Genomic DNA, 18,515 nt, shown 5'->3' with positions numbered 1-18,515 from the left:
ACTTTTTTTGTTTGTTTGTTTTTGGTTACAGGCTTTAGTTAGTTCTGCTCCCGGTGAATTTTAAAACGTCACGTTTGTGGCTTTAAGATAGGCCCTCTTGCAAATTCCCTGGCGGTCCTCTGGTTCCGACTCTGCCCTTTCATTGACGAGGGCCCAGGTTCAAGCCCTGCTGAGGGTACTAAGATCCCGCTGGGTGACTCGGCCAAAAAAAAAAAGTCACCACTGGGTGACTTTGCCATCATGCTGTCTGTCCCTCTTCCAACCACAAAAGCGTGCCCAAACCCCTCCAGGGTGGCCATGATTCCCACCCTCACCCCTGCCCCCAATTATCCCATCCCTTTAGTTCATTTCCTGGAAAACATTAATTACCCATTGAGATGCACTAAATTGTGGTTCTTTCTCACTAGACTGTGGGTCCCCGCAGACAGGGTTTTTGTCCCTGTGGAGCCCCGTGGTGGTCTCCCGGGCTCGGGCCCCCCAGAGGTCCCCAAACACGGTCTACGTGGCAGCCGGGGAGGCAGAGAGGACGTCGCTGGGGAGCCTCAGGGACTTTCCCTGTCCCGCTGGGAAAGCGTGATCTCACCCGGTTCCTCCCTCCTCGCCGGACGCGGAAGGGGCGGGCGGAGGCCGTGCGCCTGGGGCTACAGGCGCGCCCTCCGCGCTCTGCCATCCGCGGGCATCGCCACCAGGCCATCAGGCCACCAACCTCCGCCCCGAGGACGCGAGCAGTGCGGCCGGTCGCCCCCGCGACCCCAGGTAGGTGAGGAAGGGGCGAGGGCCTGGGGGGATGGGAGACCCCGCAAGCCTGCATGGGCAGGGGGCCTGGCACCCCGCAACCCTCACCACGGGTCAAGGCCAGCTGCCCTCCTTGGGAGCTTTGACCGTCCTTGCGATGCATGTTCAGGTCCCCCGCCCCAACGCTGCAGCTCCCCTCCCTGGCCCAAGTCCTCCTCCCCCCTACTCTTCCTCAACACCTGGAGTCCTCCCCAGCAGGCTCTGTTTCCCTCCCAATACCCCTTTCCTCCTCCTCCTTTCTGGTATCTTCTCCAAACGGAGCGCTGTCTCTGCCCCAGCCCGGGTTCCTCCCGCCCCGGGATCGCCACTCACACCGCCTTCTCCTCCAGGGCACTGAATCCCCACTTTTTCCAGGGGCTTCAGGGACACCTTCCCAGGCGCAGCGCACTTCTTTCAGTGGGTCTCATCCATCAGATGGGTGCCATCCCATTCAGATGGGTCTCTGGGAATGATCAGCTCCTCACTCCCTAGACCTCCCTGTGGGGTACCGGGTTAGTTGGTACTGGCCCAGGATTGGATCCAGGTCTGCTCAGTTGTGGCTGCTGGCACCCCTCAGGGCCTGGCTGGCCCCAGACCTTCTTCTTGGCACCTGCACTCCTTCCCTCTCCTTGTGGTTGAGCAGGGCTTTGGGGGAGGGGCACCCCCTGTGACCTGGGCAGGCTGAGGTGTGGGTTCTAGAGTTTGGGGGAAGATTGGTGGAAGCCCCAGGCTCCAGAGCCTGCCCGGGGCTTCTGTGTTCTCCTCTGAATTAGGGCCATTCATTCATCCTTCAACAAACATTTATGGAGCACCTGCTATGTGCCAGTAGACAGTGTTCAGTATGTTGGGCACACAGTAGGGGCCAAATAGTGTCCTCATGGAACTACAGTGGGCAGAAACTGTGACCCGTGTGTGTGCTAAGTGCGGAGGTCAGGTATCTGATCCCTTCTTTAGTGGACAGACTTGATAATTCCTCAGATCCAGGCGTGGGAAGGGGACTGCACATAGTAGGTGCTCAGTGAATAAAGGGGGCTTTATTCTGATGGCTCAGATGGTAAAGCATCTGCCTGCAATGCAGGAGATGCGGGTTCAATCCCTGGATCCGGAAGTTCCCCTGGAGAAGGGAATGGCAACCCCCTCCAGAATTCTTGCCTGGAGAATCCCATGGACAGAGGATTCTGGTGGGCTACCGTCCATGGGGTCGCAGAGTCGGACAGGACTTAGCAACTAATGCCCGCAATGAATAAAGGCAAGGACCCTGTAGCCAGGCTGTCTGGTTTAAATTCCTGCCTCTTTACTTTCTACCTGTGTGATCCTGGGCAAGTCACTCAGCCTGTGTGTGCCTCCCTTTACCCCTGGTAAACAGGCAGTTTTTGAAGTAGTCTTAACTCACAGGGTTGGCTTTTGCTTTGCAGAATGCATGGCGTATAGCAGGTGCTGAAGAAACACTTATTGAATAAATGCCCTTTGAGTCTCCTACATGTTTTCCAGAGATAGTCTGGTTATATTTTAACTTCCATATCTCTTTGGAGCTTTTTAAAAAAATATCTATTTATTTCACTGTACCAGGTCTTAGTTGAGGCAGCCAGGACCTTGGGTCTTGGTTGCAGCATGCAGGATCTTTAGTTGCAGCAAGCAAAAGTCTTAGTTGCAGCGTGTGGAATCTAGTTCCCTGACTAGGGATCGAACCTGGGCTCCCTGCATTGGGAGTGCATAGTCCTAACCACTGGACCACCAAGGAATGCTTTATTATATTGTTACTCTAAACCCTCACACATGACAAGGGCCCCTTTCCTGCCGGTTTTACACACAAGGAAACTGAAGCTGAAAAACAGGCTCCTACAAGCTGGCAGGTGGCAGAGCCAGGTTCCCCACTCTTGTGGCTGCTCCCCTGCCGCCCAGGTGCCCACTGTCAGGCTTGAAGTGGACTTTGTCCTGGACGCCGTGGAAGGTAGGGCAGAATGAAAGCCAGGTTTCCTGAAGGCTGGGGTGACCGCTGGGCAGGGCATGTTGAGTGGATGGGGAACACGCTGGGGGAGACAGTGTCTAGGGAGGGGACACTGAGTCTGGGCTTAGGCTGGCAGACAGGGAGATGGAGAAGAAAGAGGGTGTGATTTTAGGCAGTTTGCCAGGAGGGCAAGCAGGAGTGGTTGTGCCTGGGTGGTTCTCAGTCTGGCTGTGCTGCGTACTTTTGCACAAACCCAGCCCTGAGCCTCTGCTGCGGGGGCCTCTGGCTTGGGGCCTCAGCTGGGGCGGGGGGCCAGGGTGGGGCAGTCATCATGCACTTGAAGGCTCATGGGGCAGTCAGGATGTGCCAGGCATTGGTCTATACCATCTCTACATGGATTAACTCATTAGACCTATGGCAGCCCTCGTAGGAAGGGCTTATCTTTGTACCCAATCCACAGAGGAGGAGACTGAGGCACCGACGTGTATATGGCCAGCCCAAGGTCATAACCTGGGGGAAGTACAGCTGAGATCTGAACCCCAAGGGCACGCTCTCTCTGACTGCTCTCTGTTGCCCTGGAGGTGACTCATTTCAGATGCGTGATCTGTAAAAGGGGGCAGCCTTTGGCTCCCAGACCAGCACAGCCGGCAGGGTCTCGCTGACCGTCCAAATTCCAAGAGAAACCAAAACATCTGAGTTTCACACAATCTTCTCTGTTTAATGTTGGCAGCTATTTCAGATTGACTTCTCACACTGTTGCTGGTGTAGTCGGGAGTTGGTAAGTTTCATTTTTCCTTTTTAGCATTTTTTAAGATTTTTTTTTTAAATGTGGACCATTTTAAAAGTCTATTGAATGTGTTACAACATGGCTTCTGTTTCACATCTTGGTCTTTTGGCCATGAGGTTATGTGAGATCTTAGCTCCCCAGCCGAGGATCGAACTTACACACCTGTCATTGGAAGGCGAAGTCTTAACCACTGGACCACCAGGGAAGTCCCTTCTTTTAACATTTTATAGATGTAGAACCTGAATTCTGAATAGGACACAGATCCTAAGTATTGAACTTCAATTTTCGGAGTGAACACTGCATGAAATAGAACTTAATGTCCAGCCCCTCTCGTGTCCCATCCTTCACACTCTATCAGCTGTTGCCCTTTATCGGTTAAAAATTGGAGGGTGCATATCAACACGTGTCTGATTTTTTTTCTTTTTTTAAAATTAATTTTTATTGGAGTATAGTTGATTTACAATGTTGTGTTAGTTTCAGGTATACCGGAAAGTGAGTCAATTCTACATATACATATAGCCACTCTTTTTTTTTTTTAAGCTTCTGTCCCTGTATATGTCATTACAGAGTACTGAGTAGAGTCCCCTGTGATTTTTTTCTTTTTAAGTTACTACACACACAGCTGTTTCTAGGAGCCACTGAGAGGTGGAAAGATAGTTGATCCAAGAGTCAAACTACAAGTAATTTTGATATTTCCATAAGTTTTGGCTGACTTGGGGACCCATCTGAAAGTAAGATTGTTGTCCTTTTTGATTCCATGCTGTCGATGATGGTAACTCACATTGGAGGTAGGAGAAAGTATACACTTTGCCTTTTTCTTACTGCTCACTTGTGCCTGCTTTATAGCAAGTTGTCTGTCTTCCACTTTCCTCCAGGACTACTCTGGCCGTGAGCTCATTGCACGGGCTATTTTAATTATAACTAGATAAATCTGTTTCTCAGGCCATGTAACCAGGTCCATGAAAGCTAGAATCTCTGGTGATACACTTTGGAGGCCACAGGGTTAATGGGTTTAGATTCAGGCAGCCTGGGTTCCCGTCCACCTGTGCTCCTTACATACCTTTTCTCATACTAATTCTTTTTTTCCCCCCTAATATTTATTTATCTGGCTGCACTGGGTCTTAGGACATTAGTTCCCTCACCACTTATCAAACCCAGGCCCTCTGCCTTGGGAGCACAGAGTCTTGACCACTGGACCACCAGGGAAGTCCCATTCTTGTACTAATTCTTCAACATCTGGTATGTATTTTTTCAGATCTCAATTCAAACTCTTTTATATATATATATATATATATATATATATATATATATATATAGTTTAAGTGAAATCTGAGCCTACTGAAACAAAGTTGGGTTTAACAGGGTGAAATTTTTTCTTTTTTCACACTGCCCAACTTTTCCATTTTCATTTCAGTTCAGTCACTCAGTCGTGTCCTACTCTTTGCAACCCCATGAACCACAGCATGCCAGGCCTCTCTATCCATCACCTCCTGGAGTCCACCCAAACCCCTGTCCATTGAGTTGGTGATGCCATCTAACCATCTCATCCTCTGTTGTCCCCTTCTCCTCTTGCCCTCAATCTTTCCCAGCATCATGGTCTTTTCCAGTGAGTCAGCTCTTTGCATCAGGTGGCCAAAGTATTGGAGTTTCAGCTTCAACATCAGTCCTTCCAATGAACACCCAGGACTGATCTCCTTTAGGATGGACTGGTTGGATCTCCTACAGTCCAAGGGACTCTCAAGAGTCTTCTCCAACACCACAGTTCAAAAGCATCAGTTCTTTGGTGCTCAGCTTTCTTTATAGTCCAACTCTCACACCCATACATGACCACTGGAAAAACCATAGCCTTGACTAGACAGACCTTTGTTGGCAAAGTAATGTCTCTGCTTTTAATATGCTGTCTAGGTTGATCATAACTTTCCTTCCAAGGAGTGATTTTGGAGTCCAAAAAAATAAAGTCAGCCATTGTTTCCACTGTTTCCCCATCTATCTGCCATGAAGTGATGGGACCAGACGCCATGATCTTCATTTTCTGAATGTTGAGCTTTAAGCCAACTTTTTCACTCTCCTCTTTCACTTTCATCAAGAGGCTCTTTAGTTCTTCTTCACTTTCTGCCATAAGGGTGGTGTCATCTGCATATCTGAGGTTATTGATATTTCTCCCAGCAATCTTGATTCCAGCTTGTGCTTCTTCCAGCCCAGCATTTCTCATGATGTACTCTGCATAGAAGTTAAATAAGCAGGGTGACAATATACAGCCTTGACGTCCTCCTTTTCCTATTTGGAACCAGTCTGTTGTTCCATGTCCAGTTCTAGCTGTTGCTTCCTGACCTGCATACAGATTTCTCAAGAGGCAGGTCAGGTGGTCTGGTAGTCCCATCTCTTTCAGAATTTTCCACAGTTTATTGTGATCCACACAGTCAAAGGCTTTGGCATAGTCAATGAAGCAGAAATAGATGTTTTTCTGGAACTCTCTTGCTTTTTCCATGATTCAGCGGATGTTGGCAATTTGATCTCTGGTTCCTCTGCCTTTTCTAAAACCAGCTTGAACATCTGTAAGTTCACAGTTCATGTATTGCTGAAGCTTGGCTTGGAGAATTTTGAGCATTACTTTACTAGCATGTGAGATGAGTGCAATTGTGCGGTAGTTTGAGCATTCTTTGGCATTGCCTTTCTTTGGGATTGGAATGAAAACTGACCTTTTCCAGTCCTGTGGCCACTGCTGAGTTTTCTAAATTTGCTGGTATATTGAGTGCAGCACTTTCACAGCGTCATCTTTCAGGATTTGAAATAGCTCAACTGGAATTCCATCACCTCCACTAGCTTTGTTCGTAGTGATGCTTTCTAAGGCCCACTTGACTTCACATTCCAGGATGTCTGGCTCTAGGTCAGTGATCACACCATCGTGATTATCTGGGTTGTGAAGATCTTTTCTGTACAGTTCTTCTGTGTATTCTTGCCACCTCTTCTTAATATCTTCTGCTTCGGTTAGGTTCCTGCCATTTCTGTCCTTTATTGAGCCCATCTTTGCATGAAATGTTCCCTTGGTATCTCTAATTTTCTTGAAGAGATCTCTAGTCTTTCCCATTCTATTGTTTTTCTCTATTTCTTTGCATTGATCGCTGAGGAAGGCTTTCTTATCTCTCCTTGCTATTCTTTGGAACTCTGCATTCAAATGGGTATATCTTTCTTTTTCTCCTTTGCTTTTCACTTCCCTTCTTTTTACAGCTATTTGTAAGTCCTCCCCAGACAGCCATTTTGCTTTTCTGCCTTTCTTTTTCTTGGGGATGGTCTTGATTCCTGTCTCCTGTACAATGTCACGAACCTCTGTCCATAGTTCATCAGGCACTCTGTCTATCAGATCTAGTCCCTTAAATCTATTTCTCTCTTCCACTGTATAGTCAGTCATAAGGGATTTGATTTAGGTCATACCTGAATGGTCTAGTGGTTTTCCCCACTTTCTTCAATTTCAGTCTGAATTTGGCAATAAGGAGTTCATGATCTGAGCCACAATCATCTCCTGGTGTTGTTTTTGCTGACTGTATAGCGCTTCTCCATCTTTGGCTGCAAAGAATATAATCAATCTGATTTCGGTGTCGACCATCTGATGATGTCCACGTGTAAAGTCTTTTCTTGTTTTGTTGGAAGAGGGTGTTTGCTATGACCAGTGCATTCTCTTGGCAGAACTCTATTAGCCTTTGCCCTGCTTCATTCTGTACTCCAAGGCCAAATTTGGCTGTTAAAATTGAATAAAATGTAATATTTACTTTCTCCCTGGCAACTTGTAGCCACATTTCCAGTGCTCAGTAGCCACACAAAGCTGGGACTGCCATAACAAAGTCCCTCAGGTGTGGAGCTTAAATACCAGAAATTTATACTCTCATGGTCTGGAAGCTGGAAGTCCAAGATTACGGTGTAGGCAGGGCTGGTTCCCTCTGAGGCCTCTCTCTTTGGCTTGCAAATGGCTGTCTTCTCTCTCTGTGTCCTCAAGAGATCCTCTGTCTGGGGTGTCTGTGTCCTAATCCCGTTTTATAAGGACACCAGTCTTTTCGGATTGGGCTTCCCAAGTGGCTCACTGGTAAAGAATCTACCTGCAATGCAAAAGATGCAGGAGACCTAGGTTTGATTCCTGGGTGGATAGACCCTCTGGAGAAGGAAACGGCAACCCACTCCAGTATTCTTGCTTGGAGAATCCCATGGACAGAGGAGCCTGGCAGGCTATAGTCCATGGGGTTGCAAAGAGTAGGACACGACTGAGCGACTGAGCGTGCGCGAGTGTGTACGCATGCACACACACACACACACACACACACTTAATGGATTAGGGCCCCACCCTAGTGACTTCCAGAGAAGGCAATGGCAACCCACTCCAGTACTCTTGCCTGGAAAATCCCATGGATGGAGAAGCCTGGTAGGCTGCAGTTCATGGGGTCACTAAGAGTTGGACACGACTAAGCAACTTCACTTTCACTTTCACTTTCATGCACTGGAGAAGGAAATGGCAACCCACTCCAGTGTTCTTGCCTGGAGAATCCCGGGGACGGGGGAGCCTGGTGGGCTGCCATCTCTGGGGTCGCACAGAGTCGGACACGACTGAAGTGACTTAGCAGCAGCAGCAGCAGCTAGTGACCTCATTTTTACCTGATTACCTCTGTAAAGATCCCGTCTCCATTGTAGTAACATCCTGAGGTCCTAGGGGTTAGAGTTTTAACATCTAAACTTGGGGAGGGGGACCCAATTCAACTAATTACAGCCAGTTAGGATTCCCTGGTGGTCCAGTGGTTAAGACTGCATTTCCAGTGCAAGGAGCAGGGATTCAGGGCTTGGTCAGGGAACTAAGATTCTGAATGCTGCATGGCAAGGCCAAAACAAACAAACAGACACAACCAGTTATGCTCCATGATAATTATATGGGCCAGTGTGTGTTTCAGTCATATTCAGCTCTTTTCGATCCTACGGACTGTAGCCCAGCAGGCTCCTCTGTCCATAGGATTCTCCAGGCAAGAATACTGGAGTGGGTTGTCGTTTCCTTCTCCAGGGGATCTTTCTGACCCAGGGAATGAACCCGCGTCTCTCATGCCTCCTGCGTTGACAGGCAGGTTCTTTATCACTAGCGCCACCTGGGAAGCCCATTTGGGCTCCAGTGACAGGCATTTTGGTTCTAGGATGAGAAACACCAGTGGCGTCGCACTGTTCTGCCCATCCCTAACTGTGCAATCGAAGTTTGCCCCTCCGTGGAATGGAAAAAGAAAAATCTTATACCTCTTTTGTAGCCCAGGTGTTGGCAGACTTTTTCTGGAAAGGACGAGAGTATCTATTGTCATCTGTAGGGGCTACATGGTCTCTGTGGCAGCTACTCAGCGGAAAGCAGCCCTGGGCCCCAGGTCAATGAGTGAGCGCGCCTGTGTTCCAGGACAGCTCCACTCAAACAGCCTGTGGGCTGCGCTTTGCGACCACTGTCCTAGGCAGTTGTACACAGTGTCATCGGGGCAGGCCTGACCAAAAATCTGACAGAGAAGAGGGACTGAGCTGTGGGGATATCAGGGGATACACAGTGTTCTAGGCAGAGGAGCAGCCCATGCAAAGGCCCTGAGATAGGACCGTGTCTGGTGAGTTTGAAGGACCGCAGGAAGGACAGTGTGGCAATTAAGAAATATAATATACTAGGTTGGGACTTCCCTGGCGGTCCAGTGGTTGTGACTCTATGCTTCCACTGCAGGGGGTGCAGGTTTGATCCTTGGTTGGGAAAACTAAGGTCCCACAGGTGGCGCAAATAAATACACTTGTTTGTATATTATGTATATATATGGCTTCCCAGGTGGCTCAGTGGTAAAGAATCTGTCTGCCAATGCAGGAGACCCAGGTTTGATCCTTGGATCGGGAAGATCCCCTGAAGAAGGAAATGGCAACCCACTCCAGTATTCTTGCCTGGAAAATCCCATGGACAGAGGAGCCTGGTGGGCTACAGTACATGGGGTCACAAAGATTTGGACACAACTGAGAATGCATTTTTTATATATATATACCTACTTTGTTGCCATATATTGCCATATATTTGCTTTTGACAGAAGTAAAAACATTTATGAAAAGAAAAAAGGAACTCTTTGGAGAAGGCGATGGCACCCCACTCCAGTACTCTTGCCTGGAAAATCCCATGGACGGAGGAGCCTGGTAGGCTGCAGTTCATGGGGTCACTAAGAGTCGGACACGACTGAGCGACTTCACTTTCACTTTTCACTTTCATGCATTGGAGAAGGAAATGGCAACCCACTCCAGTGTTCTTGCCTGGAGAATCCCAGGGACAGGGGAGCCTGATGGCCTGCTGTCTATGGGGTCGCACAGAGTCGGACACGACTGAAGCGACTTAGCAGCAGCAGCAGTAACATGGCTCATATTTAGTCTTTATGGAAAAATAATTCAGAAACCAAGGAAGCACATAAGCAATACTTGTTCTCCTTTTTATAGTTATGACTCTACTTAAAAAAAATATTTATATTATTTATTTGGTCGTGCTGGGTCTTAGTTGTAGCATGTGGGATCTAGTTCCCTGATCAGGGATTGAACCTGGGCCCCTGTATTGAGAGCTTGGAGTCTTAGCCAAGGGACTGCCAGGGAAATCCCTTTACTATTGAAAAATGAAGCACTGAAATGTTGACCTTCAGTCTAGTGGACAGAAGTGGTTTTGTCACTTTGCTTTTGTCATATATTATATATAATAATGGTATTTTATATACAGTTTATAAATTGGACTGGATTGTCAGCTCCAAGAGGGAAGAGTATTCCTTTTTTATTCTTCTTTCTGTCCTGATATGATCAGTAGTGTCCAATAGATGGCAAATGCTGGAAAATTACCTCTTGAATGAATAAATGAATGTTATGTATATATACTTTCCTCCTCTTCACAGACTTCCTTTATTACTTGCAATAAATATGTTTAGAGTTTTTAGCCTGTGGATGGCACAATGGCTTGCTTTTTTTTTTTTTTAAGCTCACCAGGTCTCTTAAAAATATCTGAATCGATTGCTAATTTGGCACAGCTGAGCGGATTCCTGAAAATCTGCATTTCTGGCTTGTCTTGAAATGTTAGCAAATGTGGTCCCGCTGAGCCCATTTGTCTTCTTGGCAATACGCATGAGGCAAGGCCACCACATTTAGACAGGTTGAGGTGGTTCTAGGTTTTCGAGTTAAAGCCCAAGTGCCCTCTCCCCCACACCCCGAGACCCACAAAACCCTGCATGACCTGCCCGTCCCCTGCCTGTTCTCCCCTCCTCCCTCTCTCCTCCTTGCTCACTCTGCTCCAGCTACACAGGCCTCCTCGATGCTCCTCCAACACACCAGACACAGTCCAGCCCCAGGGCCTTTGCACAGGCTATTCCCTCTGCCTGAATCTCTCTTCCCTCAGATGTTCGATGGGTGACTTTCTCCCCATGTTTGTGTCCTGTTGAAATCTCTCTTCTCATCAAGACCTTCCTAAACCATGTTGTTTAAAACTGCACACGGGACTTCCCTTGTGCTCCAGTCGCTAAGACTCTGTGTTCCCAGCGCAGGGGTCCCAGGTCAGGGAAGTAGATTCCACATGCCACAACTAAGACCTGGTGCAGCCAAATAAATACATATTAAAAACTGCACACACCCACCCCTTGATTCGTGGAGTCCACGACCCTCCTCCCCTCCTTGTTTCTCTGTGGCATTTATACAGTATAAATGTGATATACCGTGAATTTCACTCATGTCTCTGTTGACCACTCGGCCCCCCTACTAGGAAGTCAGTGCCATTTTTGGGAGTCTCTGTTATTTCTCCATCCCCATAAGCATTTCAACATGTCAGGCTGCTTCACTTTTCAAAAACAACCCAACAGCTGCTCCCCTCCTCGTGGGTTTCCCCCAGCACCACCTTACCCTCTGCCCCTTCTTGGCTACTTCTTCTCTGCCCACTCTGCTCAGTCACGTCTCCCTCAACCCTCCACCCTCTGGTCCTCTCTGCTCTGTGCCTGGCTTTCCTGGAATCATTGACCTTTGTCCTGGGCCCTATGACATTTGCTCAAAATGAATTTGCAAAAAAAAAAAAAAAAAAAAAGCTGAGTCATTTATACAGTGACGTGTGTGATTTGTCAGTCAAGGGGATTGATGGATGAATCAGCTCTTGATCCAGACCAGGGATCCTCCACATCAGGGCTTAGCAGCATCTAGGGCCAGGTCATTCTCTTGGGGACAGGGGGGTCATCCTGGGTGCTGTGGAATATTGAGCTGCATCCCTGGCACCCACCCACCCAATACCAGGAGCCTCCTTCGATGCAGTTGTGACAACCAGAACTGTCCCCAGATGTTGCCAAGTGTCCCCTGTGGGGATAGAGTTGTCCATAGTGGAGATGCACTGGTTTTGGCTCTTGGGGGGGGGTGCAGTTCTCATCATGAGCACCAGGGTAGAACAGGCAGTAGGCATAGTTGAGGGGCAAAGAATGTGTTCTTAGCCCCCTGGACTGGGAGTGAGGCTGTGCATTTATACAGGTCTGAACGTGATATACCTTGAGCACCTGGGGACTTAAATTTGGGGGTTTGGGACACTTTTCATGGTGTCTTGTTCTGTGCCCTTGGGAGAAACCTTCTCTCTGTGCCTGCCTTTTTGTTTTGCCACACCACGTGGCTTACGGGATCTTAGTTCCCTGGACTGCTGTGCTGTGCTGTGCTGTGCTGTGCTAAGTTGCTTCCACTGTGTCTGACTCTTTGTGACGTCCATGGACTGTAGCCCACCAGACTCCTCTGTCCATGGGATTCTCCAGGCAATAATACTGGAGTGGGTTGCTATGCCCTCTTCCAGGGGATCTTCCCGACCCAGGGATCAAACCCAAGTCTCCTGGGTCTCCTGCATTGCAGGTGGGTTCTTTATCACTAGTGCTACCTGGGAAGCCCTTAGTTCCCTGACCAGGGATCAAACCCAGGCTCCCCTGCAAGTGGAAGTGCTGAGTCCTAACCATTGGACCACGAGGAAAGTCCCTCTTTGCCTGTTTTCTTTTTTTACTTATTTTTGGTTGCACTGGGTCTTTGTTGCTGCATGGGGGCATCCTCTAGTTGTGCCAAGCGGGGGCCACTCTATAGCTGCAGTGCCAGGGTTATTCACTGAGGTGGCTTCTCTTGTTGCGGAGCGCAGGCTCTAGGCACTCAGGCTTCAGTAGTTGCAGCCCAAGGGCTTAATTGCTCTGAGGCACGTGGGATCTTCCTGGACCAAAGATTGAACATGTGTCTCCTGCCCTGGCTGTGCTGTGCTGTGCTTAGTCACTCAGTCATGTCCGACTTTTTGCAACCCCATGGACCATAGCCCACCAGGCTCCTCTATCCATGGGGATTCTCCAGACAAGAATACTGGAGTGGGTTGCTATGCCTTTCTCCTGGAGATCTTCCCAACCCAGGGATCAAACCCAGGTCTCGTGTATTGCAGGTAGATTCTTTACCAGCTGAGCCATAGGGAAGCCCAAGAATACTGAAGTGGGTAGCCTATCCCTTTTCCAGCGGATATTCCCGACCCAGGAATTGAACTGGGGTCTCCTACATTGCAGGCAGATTATTTACCAACTGAGCTATCAGGAAAGCTAGTGGTTGTGAGGCAGACAGAAAATGTAAAAGGTTTGACACACAGGAAAAGGTCACCCAGTGGCCAGTTCTGTTGTGGGGGGACATGGAGAAGACAGACTGGGATAGAGAACCAGGGTGGTCACCGAGGGCTCCCTGAGGTGGTGTCACTGTACCTGGGGGCTGAGGATGAGATTTGGGTCACCCAGGCAAAGGTCTCGGTGCTCCAAGCCGAGGGAATGGTGTGTGAAAAGAGCCTGTGGTGGGAACCAACTTGGCATTTTTCAAGAAATGGAGAGAAGAGGAAAGATTAACTTCATAGTAATAATGAAACATGTATCAGTTAGCTATTGCTACATAACAAATTACCCCAGAACTATGTGGCTTCAAAACACAAACATTTATTATCTCACACAGTTTCTGAATGTTAGGAATCTGGGGGTCAGATGAGCTGGATGATTCTGTCTCTAGGTCTCTGATGAACTTGCAGTCAGGCTGTCGTCCTGGCTGCATCATCTGAAGACTCAACTGGGGCTGGATTCTGAGATTGGCGCCCCCATGTGGCTGGTGGTGGTGGTGGTTTAGTCACAATTGACTTTTCTCTCTGTACCACTGTTTGGTGGCGGTGGTGGTTTAGTTGCTGGTGGTGAGAAGCCTCACTTCCTCCCCAGGCGGGCCCTTTATATCATGGTTTGCCCCTGACAGAGTGACAGAGAGAATGACTAAGAAGGAAGCCAGTGTCTTTTATTTATTTTAAAAAATTTTATTTATTTTGGCTGTACCATATGGCATGTGCCATCTTAGTTCTCCAACTAGGGATTCAACTCACATTCCCTGCAGTGGAAATGCAGAATCTTAACCACCGGACTGCCAGGGAAATCCCAAGCCAGTGTCTTTCATAACCTAATGTCACAAGTAACGCCTCATCACTTCTGCCACATTCTATCAAACTCACAGAACTCTAGGACCACATTGGAAGGACCACCCCAGACTGTGAATACCAGGATGTGGGGTCACTGGTGTCACCTAGGAGACTGACTTCCTGAGTGACAGGTATTGAGTGCCTCTGGGCTCCATTCATGGGACTCAGAACTTTCCATATGTTAACGCTACTCAGCTCCCTGAAACACTCCTGTAAGTGGGCTTATTAGCATCCTAATAGGCAGTGTAGTCTTGTGGTTAAGCACATTAGCCCCAGCCTCTGGAACCAGACAGCTGGGGTTCAAATCCCAGCTCTGGGATTTCTCTGGCAGTCCAATGGTTAAGACTCTGTGCTTTCACTCAAGGGGGCGCAGGTTCCATCCCTGGCTGGGGAATTAAAATCTCCTATGCCATGTGGAAAATATCAAACAAACAACTAACAAACCCCAGATCTCTCACTGGCTATGACTTGGGGCAAATGACTTCACTTCTCTGGCTTACCTTTTCCCTCTGTGAATGGAAAAAATTAGTTGCTCAGTCGTGTCTGACCCTTTTCCACTTCATGGAATGTAGCCCACCAGGCTCCTCTGTCCGTGGGATTCTCCAGGCAAAGATACTGGAGTGGGTAGCCATTTCCTTCTCCAGAGGATCTTCCTGGGAATGGCTACCCACTCCAGTATTCTTGCCTGCAGACTTTCCAATTGTGGCACTTGGGCTTTAGAGCCTGGGCTCAGTAGCTCTGCTGCACGTGGAATCTTAGTTCCCCGATCAGGGATCGAACCCACATCCCCTGCATTGCAGGGTAGATTCTGAACCACTGGACCACCATGGCAGTCCGGGTCTGCTGGGTTTTGGTGGCATTGTGGGGGGTGACGTCTGTACTGCCTCTCAGAGCCCCCTTTCTGGTGATAAGCATGTCTTTCTGCTTCACAGGTCAGCTCTACAGCCCCCAGGGGTCCTGGTGCCCGTGAGCAGGGTAGAGACACCGGGCCTGCAGCGCAGCGGGGCGGCGTGCGGAACATGACTTCATCATCCAGTGTTTCTCCCGCAGCCGCTGGAGGCTACGCCCACCTGAGCCCATGGCCTGCACCGGCCCTTCCCTCTCTGGCGCCTTTGACATTCTAGGCGCCGCGGGTCAGGACAAGCTCTTGTATCTTAAGCACAAACTGAAGACCCTGAGGCCTGGCTGCCGTGGGGCGTATCTCCTGCACGCCATGGTGCTCCTGAAGCTGGGCCAGGAGACCGAGGCCAGGATCTCCCTGGAGGCGCTGAAGGCGGATGCGGTGGCCCAACTTGTGGCCCACCAGTGGGCTGGTGTGGACAGCACCGAGACTCCAGAGGAGCCCCCAGACGTGTCCTGGGCCGTTGCCAGGGTGTACCACCTTCTCGCCGAAGAGAAGCTTTGTCCCGCGACTATGCGGGAGGAGGCCTACCGGGCAGCCCTCCGCGCTTTCAGATCCAGGGACGACCTCCAGCTGCGGGAGCTCCAGGAAGAGGCCCGGGACCGGTGCGGGTGGGACGTCCTTGGGGATCTGGGAGGAGTCCAAACACTGCGTTCCGATCTGGGCTGCCTCCCGCCGTCCTCGGCCTCACTTTCCCGGACGCGCAGCGACCCGCGGCCCATAGAGCATCTTTCCGGCTGGAGCACAGCGTGTTCCCTGAGATCCACTGGCAGCCCGGCCTCCCTGGGCAGCAACTTGGAAATCAGTCAGTCGCCCACCATGGCCCTCCTCAGCGTGCACCACAGCCACCACGGGCCCAGCAAGCTGTGTGACCATCCCCAGGCCAGCGTGGTGCCCGAGCCTGCCCCTATGGGTTGCCAGGAACCCGAGGAGATGAGCTGGCCCCCATCGGTGGAGGCTGCCGACTCCCCGGTGCGGCCGAGCAGCCCAGGCCCCGGGCTTCCCGAGGTGACCACCGATGCCTGCCCCGCCAGCTCGCACGACCCACCGGAAGTTCCGGAAATCAGCGCCCACTATCCGGTGGAGTGTACGGATGTGCCAGCAGCCCCGAAATCTCTCCCCTCGCCTTCCAAAAACGCCTGCCTAGTCACAGATCAGACGCCAGTCCAACTTTCAGAGGAAGACACTGCTTACCTGTTGGCTCAGCCACGCCCACCGACTCCTTCCGTGCCCCAAACATCCCCGTCTTTTCCTTCCCCATCGACGTCTCCCTTTCCTTCTCCATCGACCCCTTCTGAGGCTCACCCGACCCCTTCTAAGGCTCACCCGACCCCTTCTAAGGCTCACCCGACCCCTCCTAAGGCCCACTCGACCCCTCCTAAGGCTCACCCGACCTCTCCTAAGGCTCACCCGACCGTCTGGAACCCAGAGCCCCCTCCTCCGGAGCTGGAGTCGTCCGAGCAGAAATTCTATAACTTTGTGGTGCTCCACGCCAGTGCAGACGAGCACATCGCACTGCGAGTGCGCGAGAGGCTGGAGGCGCTAGGCGTGCGAGATGGGGCCACGTTCTGCGAGGATTTCCAGGTGCCCGGGCGTGGCGAGCTGCACTGCCTGCAGGACGCTCTAGACCACTCGGCATTCATCATCCTGCTGCTCACCTCCAACTTTGACTGCCGCCTGAGCCAGCATCAGACGAACCAGTCTCTGATGAGCAGCCTCACGCGCCACGGATGGCAGGACTGCGTGATTCCCTTCCTGCCCCTGGAGAGTTCCCTGGCCCAGCTCAGCCCCAGCACGTCTAGCCTGCTTACCGGCCTGGTGTTGCTGGATGAGCACTCCAAGATCTTCGCCAGGAAGGTGACCAACACCTTCAAGCCCCAGATGCTGCGGGCCCGCAAGGCCAAGTGGAGGAAGGAACAGGATGCCCGGGCACTGCGGGAACAGAGCCAACAGCTGGAAAGTGAGCGGCAGCACGCAGCGGCATGGGGCGCGGCGTACTCGGCTTACGTCCATAGCTACCTGGCCTACCAGACGCAGGTGGAGAAGCTCCAGGTTGCTTTGGCGAACTACATGCCATTTGGGACTCAGCTGCCCTTCGGGGGACAGGGGTCCCTGGGAACCGCACCATCACCCTTTCCCACCCTGCCCGGTCATCAGCCACCTCCCCTACCTCCTTGGCTGGGGGGCACGCCCCCACCGATCTTCCAGCAACCCCCGCCGACCTTCCCGCAACCCCCACCGACCTTCCCGCAACCCCCGCCGACCTTCCCGCAACCCCCACCGACCTTTCCGCAACCCCCGCCGACCTTCCAGCAACCCCCACCGGCCTGCCCACAGCCCCCGGACTTCTCACAGGCACCACCTGCGCGCCCTCAGAGCCCTGGGCTCCAGCCTCTCATCATACACCATGCACAGATGGTACAGCTGGGGGTCAACAACCACATGTGGAATCAGAGAGGGACCCAGGCACCAGAGGACAACACGCGGGAAACGGAATGACCTAGTGACTGGACCTGATGACCTCGGCTTTGACCACCCCCCTTCATCTCTAGGGGGCGGTGGAACACGGGATTGTTTGCTACTTTCAGGACACTGCAGGGGAGAACTTCCATCTCAGGAAATAGGGCAAAATGGGGCCCATGACTTTCTGGCCCTGCTGCTGCTGCTTCTAAGTCGCTTCAGTCGTGTCCGACTCTGTGCGACCCCATAGATGGCAGCCCACCAGGCTCCCCCGTCCCTGGGATTCTCCAGGCAAGAACACTGGAGTGGGTTGCCATTTCCTTCTCCAGTGAATAAAAGTGAAAAGTGAAAGTGAAGTCACTCAGTCGTGTCCCACTGGAACTGGAGGTGGCCAGAACTGGATATGAGTTTACAAATTCTCTCTCTTCCCCTCTCTCTATGGGGAATGAGCTGGGGGTATGGGTATGATGTTTCAATTGTAATAAATATTTATTGAATGCTTTGATAGCACCATTGTACTCAGGAAGGCCTGCTCCTTGCCATTTGTCAAGATAAAAACGTGGCTAGTGGGACTTCCCTGGTGGTCCAGTGGTTAAGACTCTCCGCTTCCAATGCAGGGGGCACGGGTTCCATACCTTGTCAGCGAACTGAGATCCCACATGCCATGCTGTGTGGCCAAAAAGCAAAACAAAAACCAGGTGGCTACTATTGCCATAAAAGGAACAGGAGCTGAAAATTTGGTTTCACTTCATTGGTCAGGATGTAGTTGCGTGGACCATCCCCAGCTGCAAGGGAAGCTGGGAGATATAATCTTCTCACGGGCCATGTGCTTTGCCAAGAGTGTTGGTTCTAATGCTAGAGAAGGTGGGGAGAAAACACGTTGAGAGTACATTTGGCCATTTCTATTGCAGCCCTTTTTCAGGGAAGAAGGGGTCTGCATTGATGCTCTCACCTTGAAGGCTGGGCTCTGATCACACTGTGTATTCTTGTACAAGTGCCTTCACCTCTCTTGAGTCTCTGCTTTCTCATCTGTGAAATGGGTTTATGAGGCCATTGTTCCAAGGTCATCAGCAGATTGTGGGCGATTGCACTGAAATACCAGGGACAGTGTAAGTACTTGTTAACTTGGTGTCTGGTATGAAGGGGATTAATTTTT

General features: G+C 50.7%; 1 protein-coding gene and 1 non-coding gene across 5 annotated transcripts; one reads left to right on the top strand and one right to left on the bottom strand.

Moving 5' to 3' along the window:
• The first annotated feature begins 600 nt into the window (after positions 1 to 600).
• On the top strand, positions 601 to 17,869 carry TICAM1 (toll like receptor adaptor molecule 1). Of its 4 annotated transcripts, none has more exons than XM_006067123.4 (3): positions 603 to 756; positions 3,453 to 3,500; positions 14,931 to 17,869. In XM_006067123.4, the coding sequence occupies exon 3, from the start codon at positions 15,077 to 15,079 to the stop codon at positions 17,396 to 17,398; it is 2,322 nt and encodes a 773-aa protein (XP_006067185.4). In that variant the 5' UTR covers positions 603 to 756; positions 3,453 to 3,500; positions 14,931 to 15,076; the 3' UTR covers positions 17,399 to 17,869. The 4 variants fall into 4 exon arrangements, with proteins under 4 accessions (XP_006067187.4, XP_006067185.4, XP_045022575.1 ...); XM_045166640.1 differs by having other exon boundaries at positions 609 to 760; XM_006067125.4 differs by lacking the exon at positions 3,453 to 3,500 and having other exon boundaries at positions 601 to 756.
• On the bottom strand, positions 2,443 to 2,515 carry TRNAG-CCC. The gene has a single exon. It is a non-coding gene; the product is annotated as a tRNA-Gly (tRNA).
• Positions 17,870 to 18,515: the final 646 nt, after the last annotated feature.

The sequence above is a fragment of the Bubalus bubalis genome, chromosome 9 (assembly GCF_019923935.1).
Source record: "Bubalus bubalis isolate 160015118507 breed Murrah chromosome 9, NDDB_SH_1, whole genome shotgun sequence".
Classification (NCBI taxonomy): Eukaryota; Metazoa; Chordata; class Mammalia; order Artiodactyla; family Bovidae; genus Bubalus; species Bubalus bubalis.
This window is presented reverse-complemented; position numbering and strand designations above follow the sequence as displayed.

Bases quoted from the DNA above. Each gene is read 5' to 3' on its own strand.
- TICAM1 (XM_006067125.4), top strand. From the start codon at position 15,077: ATGGCCTGCACCGGCCCTTCCCTCTCTGGCGCCTTTGACATTCTAGGC.